The sequence below is a fragment of the Ranitomeya variabilis genome, chromosome 1 (assembly GCF_051348905.1).
Source record: "Ranitomeya variabilis isolate aRanVar5 chromosome 1, aRanVar5.hap1, whole genome shotgun sequence".
Taxonomy (NCBI): domain Eukaryota; kingdom Metazoa; phylum Chordata; class Amphibia; order Anura; family Dendrobatidae; genus Ranitomeya; species Ranitomeya variabilis.
The window spans coordinates 244,803,971-244,830,913 of record NC_135232.1 but is presented as its reverse complement, the minus strand read 5'-3'; the positions used below and the strand labels follow the sequence as shown (position 1 = coordinate 244,830,913).

The window sequence follows — 26,943 nt, the reverse complement described above, 5'->3', positions numbered from 1 at the left end:
ATTTTGCCCTGCACATTTATAGTGTATTCCTGAGTGACTGCGGCGTGGTGTATATTTTCCTTTATCCTTGTCTGTGCTAACTGTGGGTATTGGGGAAAAACATCTTCACTGGGTGGTGGGCGGAGGTTTCAGCCTAAGGCTGAGCTCAGGAGACAGGGTTAGGTTCGAGGCCTGGACATGCACACCTTCAGTGTAAACTCCAGGTAGAGGGTCAGTCAGGATTTCCCTAGTCTGAGGGAAACTGCAGGGGCCCGGGTTATTAGCTATCACTCACCTAGTCTCTCCCTGACATTATAATCGGCCCAACAACACAAAAAAAAAAAAGGGGGTTCTTTTTTTTGTGTTTTGTCATGGATCCCATGACTTCCATAACCCGCCAGTTGGAGGCGCTGTCCCTACAGGTCACGGAGTTAAGGGGGGCAGTACAGCAACAGGGACTAGCAGTGTCTAATGTGCAAGCTGGAGCGACAGGAAGAGTTGCTGAGCCTAAATTTCCTTTGCCTGAAAAATTTGCTGGGGAACGCAGTAAATTTGTTTCTTTTCGTGAAGCTTGCAAACTATATTTCCGTATGCGCCCGATGTCTTCAGGTAATGAGGATCAGCGTGTGGGCCTGGTGTTGTCATTGTTGAGTGGGGATCCTCAAGCATGGGCGTTTTCTTTGCCATCTAATTCTGCTGCATTTGACTCTGTGGAGAGTTTTTTTTCCTGTCTTGGGAAAATCTACGATGAACCTGACAAAATGGCTCTAGCAGAATTTAAGATAAGCTCTATTCGCCAGGGGGAGCGAGTTGCAGAGGATTACTGTTCTGAATTCCGTCGCTGGGCGATCGATACACAATGGAATGATCCAGCATTGCGGAGTCAGTTTATACATGGGATTTCTGGAAGGGTTAAAAAAGCCCTTCTGATGTACGAGACTCCTGCTTCTCTAGATTCCGCCATGAGTCTGGTTGTCCGCATTGATCGCCGTTTGCGTCAGGGGGAGCATGTGACACCGCCTATGGGAGAGGGTTTAGGTTCACATGAGGTTGCTGCAGGTGAGCCCACGGAGCCTATGCAAATCGCAGGGGTGTCACATGTGAAGCGTTCAGTCCCTGAGCTCAGGAAGCAGGGAGCCTGTTTTTACTATGGTAAAACGGGTCATTTTATTAACATCTGTCCTCTGCTGCCTAAGAAAAATGCAACGGCTGAAAACTTCTAAGCTCAGAGGGTGTGGAGGAGACCAGTCTGAGCTTATGTATATCCTCCATGGTGGTTTCTCAGTGCATGCTCCCTGCTAAGGTTTTTGTTGCTGGCAGTGAGCTGCCAATTACTGTTTTTGTGGATAGTGGTTCAGCCACAAATCTCATTGATGAGGAGTTTGCGTGCACAGCAGGTTTTACTATTGAAAAACTGTCTCATCCTATCCGCGTGGTCACCATCAATGCTGCTCCTCTCTCTCAGGGGAAGATTACTGAATTTGTGGCTGAGGTGAAACTCCACATTGGAGTTCTACATTCCGAGCGGGTTACATGTAAGGTGCTCAGGAATCTTCCTGCTCAGGTGGTTTTGGGTTTTCCTTGGTTGTCTATGCACAACCCGGTAATTGACTGGAAAACTCAGGACATAATTCGGTGGAGCGAGTTCTGCCAGGAGAATTGCCTGGCCACATGTGTGGCTGCAGTGACTTCAAGCGTTCCGGAGTCACTTCAGGATTTTGTGGATTTGTTCTCTGAGAAGGGTTGTTCAGAGTTGCCACCACATCGTCCCTATGACTGTTCTATAAGGTTTAAACCAGGGGCCAAATTGCCTAAAGCAAGGATGTTTAACATCTCCGGTCCGGAGAGACAAGCGTTAAAAGATTACATTGCTGAAAGCTTGAGCAAAGGGCACATCAGGCCGTCATCCTCGCCGGTGGCAGCACGGTTCTTCTTCGTGAAGAAGAAAGATGGCGGATTACGCCCGTGTTTGGATTTCAGGGAGTTGAACCAGATTACGGTTCGTGATCCATACCCTATGCCTCTGATACCAGATTTGTTCAACCAGGTGGCAGGTGCTAAGTGGTTTACCAAGCTTGACCTCAGGGGGGCGTACAACCTCATAAGAGTCCATCAAGGTGATGAGTGGAAGACGGCTTTTAATACCCCTGAGGGTCATTTTGAAAATTTGGTGATGCCTTTTGGGTTGACTAACGCACCTGCAGTGTTCCAACATTTCATCAATGATGTGTTCTCGCATGTTTTGGGGAAATTCATTATCGTGTACCTAGATGACATTCTCATATATTCTTGCGACCGTGATACTCATTTAGATCATGTCAGGCAGGTGTTACAGCTTCTCAGAGAGAATAAGCTGTATGCTAAACTTGAAAAATGTGTATTTTCTGTTCAAGAGTTGCCTTTCTTGGGTTATATTGTGTCTACTTCTGGTTTTAAAATGGACGCCACTAAGGTGCAGGTGGTGCTGCACTGGGAACGTCCTGATAACCTGAAAGCACTTCAGCGGTTCCTTGGGTTTTCTAACTACTATAGGAAATTTATCAAGGATTTTTCCATCATTGCTAAACCGCTAACTGACATGACTAAAAAGGGTACCAATTTCTCCGTTTGGCCTGAGGCTGCTGTGCGCGCATTTGAATTTCTTAAGAGCAGTTTTGTTTCAGCCCCCATTCTTGTGCAGCCAGACGTATCAAAACCTTTTGTTGTGGAAGTCGATGCGTCTGAGGTAGGTGTGGGGGCGGTACTATCTCAAGGTTCATCTTTGAGTGGTTTACGTCCGTGCGCCTATTTCTCCAAGAAACTGTCATCCGCCGAACGTAACTACGATATCGGCAACAGGGAGTTGTTGGCAATTAAGTTGGCCTTTGAGGAATGGCGACACTTCTTGGAGGGGTCGGTACATCAGGTAACTGTTATTACCGATCATAAGAATCTGCTGTATTTGGAGTCTGCCAAGCGTCTGTCCCCCAGGCAGGCTCGCTGGGCATTGTTTTTCACGCGGTTCAATTTTGTTGTCACTTACAGACCGGGGTCTAAAAACACTAAGGCGGATGCTCTGTCCAGGTGTTTTCCAGGGGGAGAACCTCGGGAAGATCCAGTACCCATCCTCCAAAAGGGTGTTGTGGTTTCGGCTCTCACTACCGAGGTGGAGGCTGAGATTGCCGAGGCTCAGGAGGAGGTACCATCTGAGCTTCCCGTCAACAAATCTTTTGTACCGCTTCATCTCCGCCTAAAGGTTTTGGCGGAGCATCATGATGCTGTCCTGGCTGGTCACCCAGGGGTTAGAGGTACCTTGGAGTTGGTGTCACGTTGGTTTTGGTGGCCCAAGATCCGACAGGACGTGGTCTCATACGTGTCAGCTTGTACCACGTGTGCTAGGGCTAAGACGCCTCGCTCCCGTCCTGTTGGCACACTACTTCCTCTTGAGGTACCTAGTAAGCCATGGACGGAAATCTCCATTGATTTCATCACTGATTTGCCCTCATCAGCTGGAAACACGGTCATCTTGGTGATTGTTGATCGGTATTCTAAAATGTCGCACTTTGTGTCTTTGCCTGCGTTGCCTAACGCTAAGACTCTGGCCCAAGTATTTGTGCAGGAGGTGGTCAGACTTCATGGGGTTCCGTCTGACATCGTGTCTGATAGGGGGTCTCAGTTTGTGGCAAAATTTTGGAAAGCATTTTGCTCATGGCTGGGGATCAAGTAGTCCATTCTTCGGCGTTTCATCCTCAGTCAAATGGTCAGACTGAGCGTATGAACCAAAATTTGGAACAGTACTTACGCTGCTTTGTCTCTGATAACCAGGAGGAGTGGTCTACCTTTCTTCCTTTGGCTGAGTTTGCCATCAATAATCACCGCCAGGACGACCTCAATTTTGTACCTTGAGTCAGAGGGGCTCTTCCGGCGTTCCGGAGGAGGACCAGTTAGGAACACAATTGTCATCAGTCTGGAGGAGAGTTAAACAGCGCCTGTTGAGTGTGGGTGCTAGGTACAAACGTGTGGCTGACAGTAGGCGTGTGCCAGGTCCGGACCTGAGTGTGGATGACTGGGTGTGGTTATCCACAAAAAACATAAGACTCAAAATACCATCCCTTAAATTGGGTCCACGGTTTATTGGTCCATTTAGGGTCACCGCCGTCATTAACCCAGTAGCGTACCGATTGGAGCTCCCTACGGTGTATAAGAAACACAACGTGTTCCACAGGTCTCTTCTAAAGAAGGTGGTGGGTTCTGTGGACGCGGCGCCTATGCCACCTCCAGTCTTGGTGGATGGTAATTTGGAGTTTGAAGTCTCCAAGGTGGTTGACTCTCGTGTAGTGCATCGCACTTTACAGTACTTGGTACATTTGCGTGGTTATGGGCCTGAGGAGAGGTCCTGGGTACCAGCCTCGGACGTTCATGCTGACCGGCTGGTCAGGTTGTTTCACCGCCGTCATCCGGACAAGCCGGGTCCTATTAGCCATGAGGGCCCTGGGGTCCCTCGTAGAAGGCGGGGTACTGTCATGTCGGACGCTGTTCAGGCCAGGTCGTCCGACAGACAGCGGTAATTCCGCTTTTGACCACTATTTGCTCATTGGAGTCTGCTAGATTTTATCTAGCTGTTCCGGAGTTAATTTACCTAATCCTTGGATTGGAAGCTGGGCCATGCCCACTGCCTTTAAATAGTTCTCCTGATCTTTGGGCGTCGCCGATTATAGCTTCTGTCTTGTGCGTTGTTATCTCGGTCTGGTGAGGAGAGCTGGTGGTTGGAGATTCGTTGCTGGTGGTGTATTTTCCTTTGTCTTATTTACTCCTTCCTATATTTGTATTTATTTTGCCCTGCACATTTATAGTGTATTCCTGAGTGACTGCGGCGTGGTGTATATTTTCCTTTATCCTTGTCTGTGCTAACTGTGGGTATTGGGGAAAAACATCTTCACTGGGTGGTTGTTGTGAACTGTGTTTCTGGGCTCCCTCTGGTGGTCACTAACGGTATTGTGTTAGGTATGTCTTGTTGCAGGCCTGAGCTCCAGCTGTGTCATTAAGCAGCGGGTGTTTCCTATTTGAGGCTCCTCTGGACTCAGTCTCTTGCCTGGCATCGTTGTATCCAGACCTATTTGGTCTCCTCCGGATTCCTTTCAGTCTGCCTCATGCAAGAAAAGCTAAGTCTGTTTTGTACAATTTGGATCGTTTGCATTATTCAGTGTTTTTGTCCAGCTTGCTTTACATTTGATTTTTGACTTGCTGGAAGCTCTAGGGGGCTGATATTCTCCCTCCACACCGTCAGTCGGTGTGGGGGTTCTTGAATGTTCAGCGTGGATGTTTTGTAGGGTTATCTGCTAACCGCATAGTCCACTATCTATTTTCTGCTACCTAGACTATTGGGCCTCACTTTGCTGAATCTAGTTCATCTCTACGTTTGTGTTTTCCTCTTGCCTCACCGTTATTATTTGTTGGGGGCTTTCTATATCTTTGGGGTTCAATTTCTCTGGAGGCAAGCGAGGTCTTATTTTTTCCCTCTTGGGGTAGTCAGTTCTCCGGCTGGCTCGAGACTTCTAGAACCAACGTAGGCACGTTCACCGGCTACTTTTAGTTGTTTGTGTCAGGATCAGGTATGCGGTTAGCCCAGTTTCCACCTCCCTAGAGCAGTATTTATATTTTTTCTATATTGCCGGAATATCAGAGATCCTCTGCCATTGGGATCATAACAGAATGCCAGGCCAAAAAGAAAATGTTTAATGCATCGCAGAAGCGGGATTAAAAAGAAGTTCTGAGTTTTTTGGGGTTTTTTTCTGCAGTTTGCCTAGCTTCTTCCATCCCCTTTTTCTCTGAGTGGCTGAAACTCTGCTGCAGATATGAATGTCCAGACTCTGACTTCTAGTGTGGATCAGCTTGCTGCTAGGGTGCAAAGCATTCAGGATTTTGTTATCCATAGCCCTATGTCTGAACCAAAAATACCTATTCCTGAGCCGTTTTTTGGAGATAGATCTAAATTCCTGAATTTTAGGAATAATTGTAAATTGTTTCTGTCTCTGAAACCTCGTTCCTCTGGTGATTCCGCTCAGCAAGTTAAGATTGTTATTTCCTTCTTGCGCGGCGACCCTCAGGATTGGGCCTTCTCTCTGGCGCCAGGAGATTTTGCATTGGTGAATGTTGATGCATTTTTTCTGGCACTTGGTTTGCTTTATGAGGAGCCTAATCTTGAAAATCAGGCTGAAAAAATGTTGCTGGTTATCTCTCAGGGTCAGGACGAAGCTGAGGTATATTGCCAAAAATTTCGGAAATGGTCCGTGCTTACTCAATGGAATGAGTGTGCACTGGCCGCAAATTTCAGAAATGGTCTTTCTGAAGCCATTAAAGATGTGATGGTGGGGTTTCCTATCCCTACAGGTCTAAATGATTCAATGGCTCTAGCCATTCAAATTGATCGACGTTTGCGGGAGCGCAAATCTGATAATCCTTTGGCGGTGCTGTCTGAACGGTCACCTGATTCTATGCAATGTGACAGAATTCTGACCAGAGCCGAGCGACAAAATCATAGACGTCAAAATGGGTTGTGTTTCTACTGTGGTGATTCAACACATGTTATCTCAGTATGCTCTAAACGTTTAAAGAAAAAAGTTAATCCTGTCGCCATTGGTACTTTTCAGCCTAAGTTTATTTTGTCTGTGACTTTAATTTGTTCATTATCTTCTTACTCAGTTATGGCTTTTGTGAATTCTGGTGCTGCTTTAAGTCTGATGGATTTGTCGTTTGCCAAGCGCTGCGGTTTTGTCCTGGAGCCTTTGGAAAATCCTATTCCTCTTAGAGGAATTGATTCTACGCCATTGGCAGAGAATAAACCTCAGTATTGGACGCAGGTGACCATGTGCATGACTCCTGTACATCAGGAGGTGATTCGTTTTTTGGTACTGCATAAAATGCATGATGTTGTCGTTTTGGGTCTGCCATGGTTACAGGCCCATAATCCAGTTTTATATTGGAAAGCTATGACTGTGTCTAGTTGGGGGTGTCAGGGGATTCATGGCGATTCTCCATTGGTGTCTATTGCTTCTTCTACTCCTTCTGAGATCCCTGAGTTTTTGTCAGACTTTCAGGATGTATTTAATGAGGCCAGGTCCAGTGCCCTTCCTCCTCATAGGGACTGTGATTGTGCTATAGATTTGATTCCTGGTAGTAAGTTTCCTAAGGGACGACTCTTTAATTTATCTGTGCCAGAGCATGCCGCGATGCGGAGTTATATAAAGGAGTCTTTGGAGAAGGGACATATTCGCCCATCCTCGTCCCCTCTTGGTGCGGGATTCTTTTTTGTGGGCAAGAAAGACGGGTCTCTGAGACCTTGTATTGATTATCGTCTTCTGAATAAGATCACTGTTAAATTTCAGTATCCTTTGCCATTGTTGTCTGATTTGTTTGCTCGGATTAAGGGATCCAGTTGGTTCACCAAGATAGATCTTCGTGGTGCGTATAACCTTGTGCGCATAAAGCAGGGAGATGAATGGAAAACGACATTTAATACGCCTGAGGGTCATTTTGAGTACCTGGTGATGCCTTTCGGATTATCTAATGCTCCTTCTGTGTTTCAGTCCTTCATGCATGACATCTTCTGGAAATATCTGGATAAATTTATGATTATTTATCTGGATGATATTTTGGTTTTTTCTGATGATTGGGAGTCCCATGTGAACCAGGTCAGGATGGTGTTTCAGGTTTTGCGGGAGAATGCTCTATTTGTGAAGGGCTCAAAATGTATCTTTGGGGTACAGAAGGTTTCTTTTTTGGGTTTTATTTTTTCCCCTTCTACTGTGGAGATGGACCCAGTTAAGGTCCGTGCCATTCATGACTGGACTCAGCCCACGTCTGTTAAGAGCCTGCAGAAGTTCTTGGGCTTTGCTAATTTTTACCGTCGTTTTATCGCTAATTTCTCCAGCGTGGTTAAACCTTTGACGGATATGACCAAGAAGGGTTCTGATGTTGCGAATTGGTCTCCTGCGGCCGTGGAGGCCTTTCGGGAGCTGAAGCGTCGGTTTACTTCAGCGCCAGTCTTGTGCCAGCCGGATGTCTCTCTTCCCTTCCAGGTTGAAGTTGATGCTTCTGAAATTGGTGCAGGGGCTGTTTTGTCGCAAAAAAGTTCTGATGGCTCCGTGATGAAGCCATGCGCCTTCTTTTCAAGGAAATTTTCGCCTGCTGAGCGGAACTACGATGTTGGTAATTGGGAGTTGTTGGCCATGAAGTGGGCATTTGAGGAGTGGCGACATTGGCTCGAGGGAGCTAGACATCGTGTGGTGGTCTTGACTGATCATAAAAATCTGATTTACCTCGAGTCTGCCAAGCGCCTGAGTCCTAGACAGGCCCGTTGGTCGTTGTTTTTCTCCCGTTTTGACTTTGTGGTCTCGTACCTGCCTGGTTCGAAGAACGTGAAGGCTGATGCACTTTCTAGGAGTTTTGTGCCTGATTCTCCGGGAGTCTCTGAGCCGGCTGGTATTCTCAGAGAGGGAGTAATTTTGTCTGCCATTTCCCCAGATTTGCGACGAGGGCTGCAAAAATTTCAGGCTGATAGGCCTGATCGTTGTCCACCAGAGAGATTGTTTGTCCCTGATGGATGGACCAACAGAGTTATTTCTGAGGTTCATTCTTCGGTGTTGGCGGGACATCCTGGGATTTTTGGTACCAGAGATTTGGTGGCCAGGTCCTTTTTGGTGGCCTTCCTTGTCGCGGGATGTGCGTTCTTTTGTGCAGTCCTGTGGGATTTGTGCTCGGGCTAAGCCTTGCTGTTCTCGTGCCAGCGGGTTGCTTTTGCCCTTGCCTATCCCAAAGAGGCCTTGGACGCACATTTCCATGGATTTCATTTCGGATCTTCCGGTGTCTCAGAAGATGTCTGTCATCTGGGTGGTGTGCGATCGTTTTTCTAAAATGGTCCATTTGGTGCCCTTGCCTAAGTTGCCTTCCTCCTCTGATTTGGTTCCTTTGTTCTTTCAGAATGTGGTTCGTTTGCATGGCATCCCTGAGAATATTGTATCTGACAGAGGATCCCAGTTTGTGTCCAGATTCTGGCGATCCTTTTGTGCTAAGATGGGTATTGATTTGTCTTTTTCGTCGGCTTTTCATCCTCAGACTAATGGCCAGACCGAGCGAACTAATCAGACGTTAGAGACTTATTTGAGATGTTTTGTTTCTGCTGATCAGGACGACTGGGTTACCTTTTTGCCACTGGCCGAGTTTGCCCTTAATAATCGGGCTAGTTCTGCCACCTTGGTTTCACCCTTTTTCTGCAACTCTGGTTTTCATCCTCGTTTCTCCTCGGGTCAGGTTGAACCTTCTGACTGTCCTGGGGTTGATTCTGTGGTGGATAAGTTGCAGCGGATTTGGAACCATGTGGTGGACAATTTGAAATTGTCACAAGACAAGGCCCAGCGGTTTGCCAACCGCCGCCGCGGTGTGGGTCCCCGACTTCGTGTTGGGGATTTGGTTTGGTTGTCTTCTCGGCATGTTCCTTTGAAAGTCTCCTCTCCTAAGTTCAAGCCTCGCTTTATCGGTCCTTATAAGATTTTGGAAATCCTTAACCCGGTGTCTTTTCGCTTGGATCTTCCAGCGTCTTTTGCTATTCATAATGTGTTCCATAGGTCCTTGTTGCGGCGGTACGTGGTGCCTATGGTTCCTGCTGTTGAGCTTCCTGCCCCGGTTTTGGTTGAGGGCGAGTTGGAGTACGTGGTGGAGAAGATTCTGGATTCTCGTATCTCTAGACGTAAACTCCAGTATTTAGTTAAGTGGAAAGGCTATGGTCAGGAGGATAATTCCTGGGTTGTCGCCTCTGATGTTCATGCGGCTGATTTGGTTCATGCCTTTCTCGCTCCTCATCCTGATCGCCCTGGGGGTCTTGGTGAGGGTTCGGTGACCCCTCCTCAAGGGGGAAGGTACTGTTGTGAACTGTGTTTCTGGGCTCCCTCTGGTGGTCACTAACGGTATTGTGTTAGGTATGTCTTGTTGCAGGCCTGAGCTCCAGCTGTGTCATTAAGCAGCGGGTGTTTCCTATTTGAGGCTCCTCTGGACTCAGTCTCTTTCCTGGCATCGTTGTATCCAGACCTATTTGGTCTCCTCCGGATTCCTTTCAGTCTCCCTCATGCAAGAAAAGCTAAGTCTGTTTTGTACAATTTGGATCATTTGCATTATTCAGTGTTTTTGTCCAGCTTGCTTTACATTTGATTTTTGACTTGCTGGAAGCTCTAGGGGGCTGATATTCTCCCTCCACACCGTCAGTCGGTGTGGGGGTTCTTGAATGTTCAGCATGGATGTTTTGTAGGGTTTTCTGCTAACCGCATAGTCCACTATCTATTTTCTGCTATCTAGACTATTGGGCCTCACTTTGCTGAATCTAGTTCATCTCTACGTTTGTGTTTTCCTCTTGCCTCACCGTTATTATTTGTTGGGGGCTTTCTATATCTTTGGGGTTCAATTTCTCTGGAGGCAAGCGAGGTCTTATTTTTTCCCTCTAGGGGTAGTCAGTTCTCCGGCTGGCTCGAGACTTCTAGATCCAACGTAGGCACGTTCACCGGCTACTTTTAGTTGTTTGTGTCAGGATCAGGTATGCGGTTAGCCCAGTTTCCACCTCCCTAGGGCAGTATTTATATTTTTTCTATCTTGCCGGAATATCAGAGATCCTCTGCCATTGGGATCATAACAGTGGTGGGCGGAGGTTTCAGCCTAGGGCTGAGCTCAGGAGACAGGGTGAGGTTCGAGGCCTGGACATGCACACCTTTAGTGTAAACTCCAGGTAGAGGGTCAATCAGGATTTCCCTAGTCTGAGGGAAACTGCAGGGGCCCGGGTTATTAGCTCTCGCTCACCTAGTCTCTCCCTGACAGCAGCTCAGTGTGTGAGAAGAGGCAATCCAGGAGCTGTACCACGTCTGCAGACCAGCTACATTTCCAGGAGTCATCCATCCCAGGGAAGGATCCAGCCCCCAATCCACGAGTTCCCAAGTATCTGCATGCTGCATCCCCAAGCTGGATCAAAGTTTGACCAGAAAGATGCTGCATCAAGGAGTTGAATACATTCTGCTTGTGGAATCATTACTGAGAAATCTTTAAGAGAACTGTTGTTGATGGGAAATTACTGGGACTTATGGTTCTACCGCTAAGAATTTCACGAGAAAACTGTTACTAAAGGGATTTTGCTTTGATTGTGACATAAAAGTGGACCAATGATTCCTGTATGGGCGCAAACATCCTTGGCAATTGGACCCCAGCATTGGACTGTGTTACTTACATTTCTTTAGCCATTTATTAATTTATGTGTTAACGGTTATTAGAAGAAATGTGTTGTACTGTTTTACCCCCTAGGGTTTGCCCTGTGCTTTCATAGCATCCAGGCCTGCTGTAAAGCACATACTGTACCTTTAAGAGTGTTACATATCTGTTGTGTTTGTATGATATGAATTGTTTGCTGTTCTTTGTTGTTCCTTCTGTATTTTTCACCATTTGATCCTCTATAAATAAGTCAGCCAAGATGTGTCAAACTATTAAGGCCCCGTCACACTTAGCGACGCTAAAGCGATCCCGACAACGATACGACCTGTCAGGGATCGTTGCTGCGTCACTATGTGGTCACTGGAGAGATGTCAAACAGTGAGATCTTCCCAACGACGCAGCAGCGATGCGGCGACCTGTAGCGACCTGTACAACGATGTCGTTGGTCATTGTGACCCTGTCACATGGCAGCTATTATGACGATTCAGACCTCGATGAGGGACGTCCTGTGTGACCTTGTAGTCAATGAGGTCGTTGGTAAGGTGTCAAACACAGCGATGTGTGCTACCCAGCGGGACATCAACGATCAAAAAAAGGTCCAGGCCATTCCGACACGACCAGCGATCTCACAGCAGGGGCCTGGTCGCTGCTACGTGTCAAACATAGCGAGATCGCTACTGAGGTCGCTGTTGCGTCACAAAACTTGTGACTCAGCAGCGATCTCGCTAGCGACCTCGCTTAGTGTGATGGGGGCTTTAGCTTGTGAGTGTGCACAGAGCATAGACAGGGGTCTCCAGTGTTGACCCATAGTAAACAAGGAAGACCTTCCTGCATTCCCTCACATCTCCTAGCAAGAGTCAGGTTGTGAAACTGCACCATATTGAGGTGAGCATGACCGGTGAACCTGCCCATAGAGGTGGCTTAATGGGGTGCTACTTATGCTATAATGGCTATATTTAAATTAGCAATTATGCTAAAAAGGTAATTTTGCAGACAGAACTTCAAAAAAAAAAAGGCCATATATATTACACCAGAATCACAAAAAATTTTGTGTAACTATATTGGAAATTTGAGGTATGTAATGCCCAATAGAAATTTCTTCTATAGTTTATGATTGTTACACACAGTGATAGGAGCAATTGAAAAATATTTTTGGTTATGTGGCTAAGTAGAAAACAATCTTGTTTAATAATTTTAAAGATTTGTCCAACTTTTTCTTGAATTTAACCCCTTCATGACATGCGCCATACTAGTACTGTGCATGTCGTGTCTCCCCTTTTGATGTGGGCTCCGGCGCTGATCCCACATCAAAGCCGCGACATGTCAGATGTTTTGAACAGCCGACATGTGCGCGCAATAGCGGCAGGTGGAATCGCGATCCACCCACTGCTTTTAACTAGTTAAATGCCCCTGTCAAACGCTGACAGCGGCATTTCAACTACAGCTTCCAGCCATCAGAGTCTGGGAGTCCTTCATGTGTTTTATAGCAAACTCTATGTGGACTTTCAAATGTCTTGCACTGAGGAGAGGCTTCCGTTGGGCCACTCTGCCATAAAGGCCCGACTGGTGAAAGGCTGCAGTGATAGTTGACTTTGTGGACCTTTTTCCCATCTCCCTACTGCATCTGCGGAGCTCAGCCACAGTGAGTGATCTTGGGGTTCTTCTTTACCTCTCTCACCAAGGCTTTTCTTCCACGATTGCTCAGGTTGGCTGGATGGCCAGGTCTAGGAAGACTTCTGGTGGTCCCAAACTTCTTCCGTTTAAGGATTAAGGAGGCCACTGTGCTCTTAGGAACCTTGAGTACAACATAAATTCTGTTGTAACCTTGACCAGATCTGTTCCTTGCCACAATTCTGTCTCTGAGCTCCTTGGCCAGTTCCTTTGACCTCATGATTTTCATTTGGTCTGACATGCACTGTGAGCGGTGAAGTCTCAGGCTATGTGAACACGTTGCAGATTTTGCTGCGGATCCGCAGCGGATTTGACACTGCGGATCTGCAGCATTTTTCCATGTGTTGCACAGTACCATGTAAATGTTTGGAAAACAAAATCCGCAGTGCACATGCTGTGGAAAAAAAACACGCATAAAGCACAGCAGTGTATTTTCCGCAGCATGTCAATTCTTTGTGTGGATTCCGCAGCGGTTTACACCTGCTCCTCAATAGGAATCCACAGGTGTAAAACTGCTACTGGAATCCGCACAAAAACTGCACAAAATCTGCAGTAAATCAGCGGGTAATCCGCAGTGTGGTTTACCTGCAGATTTTGCAAAAACAGTGCGGAAAAATCCGCACACCAATCCGCAACGTGTGCACATAGCCTTATATAAACACGTGTGTGCCTTTCCAAATCAAGTCCTATCAGTTTAATTAAACACAGCTGGACTCCAGTGAAAGAGTAGAAGCATCTCAAGGAGGGTCACAAGGAAATGGACAGCATGTGACTTAAATATAAGTGTTTGAGCAAAGGGTCTGAATACTTATGACCATGAAATATTTCAGTTTTCCTTTTTTATTACATTTTCAAAAATGTCTACATTTCTGTTTTTTTCAGACAAGATGGGGTGCAGAGTGTACATTAACCCCTTTACCCCCAAGGGTGGTTTGCACTTTAATGACCGGGTCAATTTTTACAATTCTGACCACTGTCTCGTTATTAGGTTATAACTCTGGAACACTTCAATGGATCCTGATAATTCTGACAATATTTTCTCATGACATATTATACTTCATGGCAATGGTAAAATTTCTTTGATATTACTTGCGTTTATTTGTGAAAAAAATGGAAATTTGGTGAAAATTTTGAAAATTTCGCAATTTTACAACTTTGAATTTTTATACCCTTAAATCACAGAGATATGTCACACAAAATACTTAATAAGTAACATTTTACACATGTCTACATTACATCAGCACAATTTTGGAACCAACTTTTTTTTGTTTAGGGAGTTATAAGGGTTAAAAGTTGACCAGCAATTTATCATTTTTACAACACCATTTTCTTTTAGGGACCACATCACATTTGAAGTCACTTTGAGGGGTCTATATGATAGAAAATAACCAAGTGTGACACCATTCTAAAAACTGCACCACTCAAGGTGCTCAAAATCACATTCAAGAAGTTTATTAACCCTTCAGGTGTTTCACAGGAATTTTTAGAATGTTTAAAAAATAATGAACATTTAACTTTTTTTCACAAAAAATTTACTTCAGCTCCAATTTGTTTTATTTTACCAAGGGTAACAGGAGAACTTGGACCCCAAACGCTGTTGATCAATTTGTCCAGAGTATGCCGATACCCCATATGTGGGGGTAAACCACTGTTTGGGCGCATGGCAGAGCTCGGAAGGGAAGGAGCGCTGTTTGACTTTTCAATGCAAAATTGACTGGAATTGAGATTGGATGCAATGTCGCGTTTGGAGAGCCCCTGATGTGCCTAAACATTGAAACCCCCCACAAGTGACACCATTTTGGAAAGTAGACCCCCTAAGGAACTTATCTAGATGTGTGGTGAGCACTTTGACCCACCATGTGCTTCACAGATTATAATGTAGAGCCGTAAAAATAAAAAATCATATTTTTTCACAAAAATGAAATTTTCGCCCCCAATTTTTTATTTTCCCAAGGGTACCAGAAGAAATTGGACCCCAAAAGTTGTTGTGCAATTTGTCCTCAGTGCGCCGATACCCCATACCTCATATTTGAAGGTAAACCACTGTTTGGGCGCATGGCAGAGCTCAAAAGGGAAGGAGCGCCGTTTGACTTTTTATAGCAAAACTGACTGGAATTGAGATTGGATGCCATGTCTCATTTGGAGGGCCCCTGACGTGCCTAAACATTGAAACCCCCCACAAGTGACACCATTTTGGAAAGTAGATCCCCTAAGGAACTTATCTAGATGTGTTGTGAGAACTGTGAGCCCCAAGTGTTTCACTACAGTTTATAACGCAGAGCCATGAAAATTAAAAAACTTTTTTTCCTCAAAAATTATTTTTTAGCCCCCATTTTTGTATTTTACCAAGGGTAACAGGAGAAATTGAACCCCAAAAGTTGTTGTCCAATTTCTCATTTTTACAACACCATTTTCTTTTAGGGACCACATCACATTTGAAGTCACTTTGAGGGGTCTATAAAATATCCAAGTGTGACACTATTCTAAAAACTGCACTCCTCAAGGTGCTCAAAACCACATTCAAGAAATTTATTAACCCTTCAGGTGTTTCACAGGAATTTTTGGAATGTTTAAAAAAAATGAACATTTAACTTTTTTTCACACAAAATTTAATTCAGCTCCAATTTGTTTTATTTTACCAAGAGTAACCGGAGAAATTGGACCCCAAAAGTTGTCAATTTGTCCTGAGTACGCTGATACCCCATATGTTGGGGGAACCACTGTTTGGGCGCTTGGCAGAGCTCGGAAGGGAAGGAGCGCTGTTTAGAATGCAGACTTAGATGGATTGGTCTGCAGGCGTCACATTGCATTTGCAGAGCCCCTGATGTACCTAAACAGTAGAAACCCCCACAAGTGACCCCCATATTGGAAACTAGACTCCCCAAGGAACTTATCTAGATGTGTTGTGACAACTTTGAACCTCCAAGTGTTTCACTACAGTTTATAACGCAGAGCCGTGAAAATAAAAAATCTTTTTTCTACAAAAATTGTTTTTAGCCCCAGTTTTGTATTTTCCCAAGGGTAACAGGAGAAATTGGACCTCAAAAGTTGTTTTTCAATTTGTCCTGAGTACGCTGATACCCCATATGTTGGGGTAAACCCCTGTTTGGGCACATGGGAGAGCTCAGAATTGAGATCGGATGCCATGTCACGTTTGGAGAGCCCCTGATGTGCCTAAACAGTGGAAACTCCTAAATTTTATCTGTAACCCTAACCCAAACACACCCCTAACCCTAATCCCAACCCTAACCATAATCCTAACCACACCTCTAACCCGATCATGTCCCTAGCTCTAATCCCAACCACACCCCTAACCCCAACACACCCCTAACCCCAACACACCCCTAACCCTAATCCCAACCCTAACCACACCCCGAACTGCAACACACCCCTAACCCTAATCCCAACCATAACCCTAACCACACCCATAACCCTAATGCCAACCCTAATTCCAACCGTAAATGTAATCCAAACCCTAACTTTAGCCCCAACCCTAACCTTAACCCTAACTTTAGCCCCACCTTAACCCTAATTTTAGCCCCAACCCTAACCCTAACTTTAGCCCCAACCCTAACCCTAACTTTAGTTCAACCCTAACCCTAACTTTAGCCCCAACCCTAACCCTAACTTTAGTGACAACCCTAACCCTAACTTTAGCACCAACCCTAACCCTAACTTTAGCCCCAACCCTAACTGTAGCCCCAACACTGACTTTAACCCTGACTTTAACCCTAACCCTAACTTTAGCGACCACCCTAACCCTAACTTTAGCCCCAACCTTAACCCTAACTTTAGCCGCATCCCTAACCCTAACTTTAGCCCCAACCCTACTCTAACTTTAGCCCCAACCCTAACCCTAACCCTAATTTTAGCCCCAAGCGCAACAATAACCCTAATGGGAAAATGGAAAAGGATGCATTTTTTAAATTTTATTATTTTTCCCTAACTAAGGGGGTGATGAAGGGGGGTATGATTTACTTTCATAGCATTTTTTTAGCGAATTTTTATCACACACTAAAAGATGCTTTTTATTGCAAAAAATAGTTTTTGCATCTCCACATTTTGAGAGCTATAATTTTTCCATATTTTGGTCCACAGAGTCATGTGAGGTCTTGCTTTTTGCAGGACGAGTTTTTGGTACCATTTTCAGGCATGTGACATTTTTTGATCGCTTTTTATTCCGATTTTTGTGAGGCAGAATGACCAAAAACCAGCTATTCATTAATTTCTTTTGGGGGGGGGGCGTTTATACCATTCCACGTTTTGTAAAATTGCTAAAGCAGTTTTATTCTTCGGGTCAGTACGATTACAGCGATATCTCATTTATATAATTTTTTATGTTTTGGCGCTTTTATACGATAAAAACTATTTTATATAAAAAATAATTATTTTTGCATCGCTTTATTCAGGGGACTATAACTTTTTTATTTTTTCGCTGATGATGCTGTATGGCGGCTGTTTTTTTGCGGGACAAGATGACATTTTCAGCAGTACCATGGTTATTTATATCCGTCTTTTTGATTGCGTGTTATTCCACTTTTTGTCCAGCAGTATGATAATAAAGTGTTGTTTTTTGCCTCGGTTTTTTTTTTTCTTTTACGGTGTGTACTGAAGGAGCTAACTAGTGGGACAGTTTTATAAGTCGGGTCGATACGGACACGGTGATACTAAATATGTGTACTTTTATTGTTTTTTTAATTTAGATAAAGAAATGTATTTATTGGAACAATATTTTTCAATACTTTTTTTCTTTATTTAGGAAATTATTTAGGAATTTTTTTTTTATTATTTTTTTTACACTTGTAATTTTTTTTTTTTTTACTTTTTTTTACATTGCCCCTGGGGGAGGGGGGAAATCACTGTATAATGACAGATCAGCGATCTGACAGGCACTGTAGGGAGGCTTCCCGGCACCTGCTCTGAGCAGGCGCTTGAAAGCCACATCCTTGCAGGACCCGGAAGGCCCCCCGCAGCCATTTTGGATCCAGGGCATGCAGGGAGGAGGAGGTAGGAGACCCTCGGAGCAACGTGATCACATTGCGTTGCTCCGAAGGTCTCAGGGAAGCACGCAGGGAGGGATGCTTCCCTGTGTCGCTGGAACGCTGCGATCATATTTGATCGCAGTGTGCTGGGGGTTAATGTGCCGGGAGCGATCCGTGACCACTCCTGGCACATAGTGCTGAATGTCAGCTGTAATAATCAGCTGACACCTGGAGGCGATTGGCCACGTTCCCCCCGTGAGCGTGGCCAATCGACTATGACGTACTATCCCGTCACTGGGAATTGAGTCCCAGGTCACCTCGACGGGACAGTATGTCATATTAAGGGGTTAACGTGATAAAAAATGAACTTTTTTAAATTTACCAAATGGCTGTAATGAAACAAAGAGTGACAAATTTAAAGCGTTCTTAATACTTTTTGTTTCCATTGTACACCTTGTGTTATATGTAAAGGAGGGCATCATACACATTTTGTTCAAATTGTCAATTAGTGGTACTCTAGACTCATAAAGGCTATCCACTAAGTGCCAAGCCTATCAAAAGTTACAAGCAGGGTCATCCATACACCCTTCAAGGCATCAACTGTAGTAACTCATTCAAATATTGTAAACAAAGTGTAGTTGTGGTACACCTACACTCATAAAACCTCTGCACACAGTGCAAAGCCTGCCAATAATTACAAGCAAAGTCATCCATAACCTCTTGAAAGCAAGAACTAGAGGGCCTCATTCAAAAATTGAGAAAAAAGTGTAGTTGTGGTACTTCTACACTACTAAAGGCTCTGCAAATTGTGCAAAGCCTCTCAAAGATTCCAAGAAAGGTCATCCATACAGTCTTGAAGGCAACATCTGGAGGGCTTTATTGGAATATCAAGAAAGTGTAGTTGTGGTACTTCTACACTCATAAAGGCTTTGCACACAGTGCAAACACAGAAAAATATATATGGAGGGTCATTCATAGACACTTTAAGGCAACAACTGTAGGGCCTTATTCAAATATTGAAGATTAGAAACACTTTATTTGCTGTTGTCATCTGCTGCTGTGGAAAAGCCAGGGCAAATCCATACTGTGTTTATTGTTATCAGAGTGAGCCTGTCAGAAAGTGCTTGTCTGTTATGACCCCCTGGTGTACTAAAAACCCGCTCAGACAAGATGATAGCGGCAGGGCAGCATAACACCTCCAAGGCATAGAGGGACAGCTCATGCCAGGTGTTCACTTTTAAGACCCAATAGTTGAAGGTCGCAGAGCAATTAGGCAGTATGCTGGTTTGGTCAGTTAGGTATTGCTTGACCATCTTTAAAAACTTTTCCATCTTTGTCAAAAATACCCGGTCATCAGGGCCTGGACGCTGAAAGGGTGGCATTGGCCCAGGTCTTTGAAGTGTACCCCTGCCTCTCCTGTATCTGATGTGTGTCTCCTCCATCATTGGGCAAGGAAGCTTGCTCCCTGATGCTAGCATTGTCTGATGGGAATTTTTTCAACATATTTTCCACAATAACCTTCTGGTAAAGCACCTATCTGCCTCAAAAGGAGAGATGCTAGGTTCTCCTTGTAGCATGGGTCTAGCAGGGTGAACAACCAGTATTCTTTTTTGGCCAAGAGGAAGATAATGCAAGGGTCATGAGAAAGGCAGCAGTACATAAAGTCGGCCATATGTGCCAAGTTCCCTATAGCCAACACCTCACTGTCTCCACCATGATGATGACTCTTCATCTCCTCCTCTGTCTCTTCCTCCTCATTCCCCTCTTCAGCCCATCCCTGTAGGATATACTGGACGAAGCTTGTGTGGGTACTAGCCTCTGTTACAATAGCTCCTGTTCCTCCTCTTCCTCCACCTTCTTATTGTTACCCAATCCACGCTGAGCAGATGAGATGAGGCTTGGCTAGGTAGTATCTCCCTTTCTCATATCTTCCTCCATCTCCATCTGGTATGCATGCAAAGCTTCATGTTTAATTTTGAGTAGCAACTGTTTAAGTAGGCACAGCGTCATCGCCGCTCACCATCTTTGTGGAGTCCTCAAAGTCTTGGAGAACCGCTCAAAAGTTAGACATCCATGTGGAGCCTGACCAGAAAACGGATGGGTGTGTTGAGGCTAGTATTCAACAACTGGTCTCTGCTGCTCACAAAGCCTTGCCAGCATGTGAAGTGTGGAGTTCCAGCGCGTGGTCACACCAAAGATCAGTCGGTGAGCTGGCACTTCCATGTGCTGCTGCAGCACTGCTAGATAGATGGCAGCTGTGGCTGACTTGTGAAAATGGGGGCTGAAAATGTGCCTGTTTAGCATTTGGTCCTGTGGGTGGGTGGCTGGGAACTTTCCTTTTCATTCCAAGCCTTGGAATAGGGACAGCTGAACTCTGTGCAGGAGCAAGGATTTGGAAGTGCCTGATGATGGTGCCTCAGAATACGCAAGGATAGCTGCAGGGCAGGAGGCATCTGCGCCAATGTCATGAACGAGAGATTGGCAAGCATCTAGAAGAGGTGAAGAGGCAGCGGTATCATCCGATGGCACCAAATGTGGATCCATGTGTTCGGCCCACCAAGTTGGGTTGTTAGATGACATGTGCTTGATCATGCTGTTGGTGGTTAGGCTCTTGGTTGTCAGACCCCTGCTGATCTCGGAATGGCACAGGTGGCAAATGACCATATTTTTGTATCAGAACTATCTTTAAAACAGTCACAGATTGAGGAACACCTAACTCTTTGATGGAGAAATTCACGAGCTTCGGTGCTCTGCTAAATAGTTGTTCGCTGTCTCCCTCTGGTCATCCAACTGCCCCTCCCTGCCTTTCTCAATGCTTTCGATTCCTCCCCCTCAGGTTGGGTCAGTGACAGTGTCATCCACCACCTCATCTCCCACCTCCACACCCTGGTCCTCCTGACTTGGAAACTTAACAACAACCTGACTTATCGGAAACTCTTTCTCATTGTCATCTACCTCCTTAGACAAAATTTGCCATTCCCCACCATCATCTTTTATTACTGTGTCTGCTCTAAGTTTTATGCATCACTAAACTGCATGTCCTCTTGTCCTCCTTGGAACATGCAGGATGAGAGGCCACAATCAAGAAATAATGATAATGTAAAGAGCTCCTTGGAGTGTCATAGTGTGGGATCACTGGTCTCCTGGGACACACTCCATTGAAAAGGCCCAAATGCATTATTGTCATCTGTGTCTTCTGTATCGCTGTTTACACAATGCTAACCAAGCACCGTGTATGCAGTAATAGGAAGCACAGACGGTCATGTTATCACTGTGTAAAGGGAGACAACAGAAGCTGCTGGGTATTAGGAGACACAGACAACTCTGCTGTGCAGCCAAGAGGCTGCATTGCCGGTGTAGCTGTGGCTAATATTCTAGCCCCAGTTACAAGAGAAAGTACATGAAAATATGAAGGAAGAAATATTGGAATGCCCCCTCAAAGGTCTTTTGTGGCCATAAAAAATTTGGAAAACATACACTTATTTCCCTTATTTGCCAAATATCAATATAAAAAAGAAAGAGCATGGCAGTGACATTAAAATAATGCACCATGTATCACCAAGACCTTCAAAAATTGCTTCAATATCAAAACAACAAAAAATGAACAGCTCTTTAAACCGCATGTATGAAGAAAACAAAAAATTATCTGGCAAAGAACAGGGGGAAATGGTCTGGTCTTAAACTGGTTAACATACACTTGAAATACAAAATAATTTTCAGTAATATTTTTACTATAGTTTGTAATTAAATATCACAAGTGTGCACATACCCCATCCAATTCCATAATAGTAGAAATGCTTGCTCTCTTCTGACCCAAACACTTTGATAACCATACTGTAGAGATGCAGACCTTCCACAAGCATCCATGCAAATGCACTTAGGAAGAAGAAATGCAGCAGGATTGCTATGATTTTGCATGGCAGCTGCAAAAATATACAAAGGGAGAAATACAAACATTAGTCCAAGTATTATTAGTGTTATAATATTAAGTAACACAAACTATTCCATTTCCCAACCTAAACCAGATGAGAGTGACTCAAAACCGGATGTCTCATAGAAGAGATCAAAGAAAGAATGCAAAATTACATGAATTCAGTCTGAGATTATATGTGTACGTGTATGTGGAAAATATGTACATTACACGGAACTACGTACTTGGACCCAACACAATACATCTACAGGAGCTCTTATGACACCTCATTCTAAATAAACAGCATGAATATACAGTTGGTGCCCTGTTTGCATCTAAAACAGCTTCCATTATTCAGGGAAGGATTTCTGCAAAATTTTAGAGTGAGTCTGAATTTCTACCTATTCATCTAGATGACCATTTGTGAGGCCAGGCACTAAATTTGGGTCTTGCTGGCAAGGTTTTCAATGGACTTTAGCTCAGGGCTCTGTCAAGTTTTATAAAACTAAACCAACTCAATCATCCCTTTATACATCTTGCTTCGTGCACTAGTGCACAGTCATGCTAGAAAAGAAAATGGCCTTCCTTAAATTGTTCTAACAGTTGGAAGCACACAATTATCAAAACTATCTAGACAAGCTGAAAAATTAGGATTTTGCTACATCCCTAAAAAACAACCCCATAGTGTTATCCCTCCTACACTAAAATTTAAAGTTGCAACGATAAAGTCAACATTCTCCTGGCATTTGCCAAATCTCGAGTCATCCATGAGACAGCCAGTTAGAAAAGTCGAGTAGTGGCGTTCCTTTCACCATTTTATCAAATGCTTGGCATTGTGCTTCATCATTTTAGTTTTACATGCTTGGCCATGGAAATCCATGACATGAAAGTCCCAGTGCATAGTTTTTGTCTTAATTTTAATAGAAAATTTGGATCTAAGTAGTTATTGAGTCAGCAGGGCGTTGGCGATTTTTTTTTCACTATGAGCCTTAGTACTTGTGCCACTTAGCTGCAACGCTGCTATGGTTCCTACATAGTTCTACTTTTCAATAATGCGAATCACAGTTGCTCAAACTTTGCCTGAGTGGATTAGATGGGTTGTTATTAGTCATGAGCGAATATACTCCTTACTCGAGATTTCTCGAGCATGCTCGGGTGTCCTCCGAGTATTTTTTAGTGCTCGGAGATTTCGTTTTTATTGCCGCAGCTGAATGATTTACATCTGTTAGCCAGCATAAGTACATGTGGGGATTCCTTAGCAACCAGGCAACCCCCACATGTACTTATGCTGGCTAAGAGATGTAAATCATTCAGCTGCGACAAGAAAAACTAAATCTCCGAGCACTAAAAAATACTCAGAGGTCACTTGAGTGTGCTCGGGAAATCTCGAGTAACGAGTATATTTGCTCATCACTAGTTGCTATTGAAAGTTTCATGTCAATAGCACCTTTAGAAATATATTGACCTAGAAAATTGTTGACGTGTTCAATTCTTAGAATTAATTCTCCTGATTCTCCCGTAAACATGCACATCTGGCTCTAAGGTCCTATGGAGAACTGTAATTGTCGTTTCAAGAGAACGTGCAGTAGAAAGGCCTCTACCTTATACCTCCTCCTCCTCCCTTGTCCATAGAATTTTTAAGCTATGTTCCCATGATGAGTATTTGGCGAATTTTTTAAACTGCAGATTTTCTGGACCTGTTTTAGGTAAATTAGGTTACTTGAGTTTTTTAATGTGTTATTTTGCATGCAGTTTTATCGCGTTTTTGATGTCGCAGTTTATGTCTCTTTATAGTGTGCCATGTTATAAATATAGTGACTTTGTGTATGATACTTTCCTGCATTTGATGTTGACAAAACTTTATTGATACAGTCATTTGCGGGATACTTGCATTTTTAATGCATTTCCACACCAAATATGCACTAAAAACACAAATGTGTTTTCTACCTGTGGATTTTTTGCATGTTATGCAATTGTATAGGGAACATCCGCACAAAAAAACTCAGCATACCAGCAAGAAAAGTAGACATGTTGCTGATTCCAAACACAACAGGTCAGTTTACGCTAAGTGGAAAAAAAAAAGCACAGTGGGCATGAGATTTCTACAGATCCAGTCCACTTTGCTGCAACTCATGGGAGATTTTACCTATGAATTGAGAGTGAAAGATCAATCCAGGAGGAGAAGGTAGCAGATTTAACTGGTAAGATACAGTATATTACAAAGTTTCTTAGTTTTTTTGGTATTATAGATTTATGAAATAAATTTTAAACCAACGGTTACTCTTTAATCTCCAACTGGTATTTAAGACAGAGCACTAGGAGGTTAATTTATGTCTCACTTTATAAAGATTTTCATAGTGTTTTGTACTAATTTTGAAATGTGAAGCCACTCACGGGGTTTCCATGGTGATATTAACAAAAGTCAATAATACCTACGGGAGGACAGGGAGGGCTATAGCCTTTTCATTTTGAATCACACATTACAAAATCATGTAACAGCACCAGCCATGTCTGTGGATGCAAATTGCTCATGCACACAGACATTAAGGTACCGTCACATTAAGCGATGCTGCAGCGATATCAACAACGATGCCGATCGCTGCAGCGTCGCTGTGTGGTCGCTGGAGAGCTGTCACACAGACAGCTCTCCAGCGACCAATGATGCCGAAGTCCCCGGGTAACCAGGGTAAACATCGGGTTACTAAGCGCAGGGCCGTGCTTAGTAACCCGATGTTTACCCTGGTTACCAGTGTAAATGTAAAAAAAACCAAACACTACATACTTACATTGCCGTGTCTGTCGCGTCCCTCGCCTTCAGCTTCCCTGCACTGTGTAAGCGCCGGCCCTAAGCACAGCGGTGACGTCACCGCTGTGCTTTGCTTTATGGCCGGCACTGACACAGTCAGTGCAGGAAGCTCTGAGCAGCAGCGCGGACGCCGGGGGACGTGACAGACATCAGAGGGTGAGAATGTAGTAGTTTTTTTTTTACTTTTACAATGGTAACCAGGGTAAATATTGGGTTACTAAGCGCGGCCCTGCGCTTAGTAACCCGATATTTACCCTGGTTACCATTGTAAAACATTGCTGGCATCGTTGCTTTTGCTGTCAAACACGACGATACACGCCGATCTGACGACCAAATAAAGTTCTGGACTTTCAGCAACGACCAGCGATATCACAGTGGGATCCTGATCGCTGCTGCGTGTCAAACACAACGATATCGCTATCCAGGACACTGCAACGTCACGGATCGTTGTAGTTCTCGTTGCAAAGTCGATTAGTGTGAAGGTACCTTTAGTGTTTTCCCATTATCTTTTTTTGCTGCTGTCTTCCGCAGTCAGTAGTACTATTGTAAGGAGATGGACAAATGGAAGATTTCCACCTTTAATGCATAATGGGATGTCTGCAAGCAAGCACCGCTATCTATTGGACAAAGATTGCAGGACAAGACAAAAGTGGAAAGAATTGCATCAGCAGGAACTGTATAATGAAGCACATGGTTCCTAAGGGGAAAGATTGGAGGAGACTCCAGATCAGGTGATAGCTGATTCAAAGTTTCAATATGGAGAAGTTTAAATTGTAAAAATTGTATTGCATACTAATAATCTGCTAACTTTAACTTTGTACCTAAATCATTCAAATTGCTATGTTAGAGTAATATACTGTACAAGATGGTGGCCCGATTCTAACGCATCGGGTATTCTGGAATATGTATGTATGTATATAGCAGCCACATAGTATATAGCACAGGCCATGTAGTATATAGGAGCCATGTAGTATATAGCAGACAAATACTACGTGGCCTGTGCTATATACTATGTGGCTGCTATATACATACATACATAAATATTGTAGAATACCCGCTGTGTTAATACAGGCCATGCAGTATATAACAGTGGCCACGCAGTATATAACACAGCCCACGTACCATATAACACAGCCCACGCAGTATATAGCAGCCATGCAGTATATAGCACAGCCCCCACAGTATATCACACTGGCCACGTAATATATAGCACAGCCCACGCAGTACATAGCAGCCATGCAGTAAATAGCACAGCCCCCACAGTATATAACACTGGCCACGTAATATATAACACAACCCACGCAGTACATAGCAGCCAAGCAATATATAGCACAGCGCACGCAGTACATAGCAGCCACGCAGTATATAGCACAGCCCCCGCAGTATGTAGCACTGGCCACGTAATATATAACACAGCCCACGCAGTATATAACATAGCCACGTTAGTATATAGCACAGAGATGTAGTATATAACAGAGCCCACACAGGATGTAACACAGCCCACGTAGTATATAGCAATGTGGGCACTATATGCGTGGTTAAAAAATACTTAAAATAAAAAATAAACATAAACTCACCTTCCGAAGGCACCTTGAAGTCCTGGTGCCTGTGTGCAGTGCATGCGGTAGCTTCCGGTCCCAGGGTTGGTATGAGCGCAGGACCTGTGATGATGTCGCGGTCACATGACCATGACATCATGGAAGGTCCTTCTCTCATAGCATCCTTAGCACCGGAACCTGCCGCTTGCACTGCCAAGGACAGCCGTGATGGAAGGTGAGAATAACCTTTTTTTTATTATTATTATTTGTAACATTAGATGTTTTTACTATTGATGCTGCATATGCATATTGAAGACATCGCTGGATCGGTGTCACACACACCGATCCAGCGATGTCAGCGGGAGATCCAGCGACGAAATAAAGTTCTGGACTTTCAGCAATGACCAGCGATCTCACAGCAGGATCCTGATCGCTGCTGCGTGTCAAACATAACGATATCGCTAGCCAGGACGCTGCAACGTCACGGATCGCTAGCGATATCGTTGTAAAATCGCTTAGTGTGAAGGTACCTTTAGACAATTATATAGTAGATAATCTTTGGTTAAGTTACTGCTGTGTCCTCATCTTCTGCGTTGTTGCATCCAAAGCACCTGTTTACACTATCCACATAATTAAATGATAGCAGGATATATGCAAATTGAGGATTCATATGGCATAGCTTTGGAGCAAAATTAACAACACTCAGTACCCTGTGTTCTTGCAGCAAGAAACCATACTTATGCTTGTGATTACTATGCACAAAATTGCTAGATATTCATGTACTCGGCTATGTTCACATTTTCATCAGATATGTTAGAAGCACAATCCATGAAC

General features: G+C 44.2%; 1 protein-coding gene across 2 annotated transcripts in view; it reads right to left on the bottom strand.

Moving 5' to 3' along the window:
* ADGRD1 (adhesion G protein-coupled receptor D1) overlaps positions 1-26,943 on the bottom strand; it is a 1,174,499-nt gene that overhangs the window by 373,301 nt on the left and 774,255 nt on the right. For both annotated transcript variants that reach the window (XM_077293307.1, XM_077293306.1), the window contains one exon: positions 21,625-21,778. In XM_077293307.1, coding sequence (XP_077149422.1) covers positions 21,625-21,778 — 154 coding nt within the window. The remainder of the gene's footprint in view (positions 1-21,624; positions 21,779-26,943) is intronic.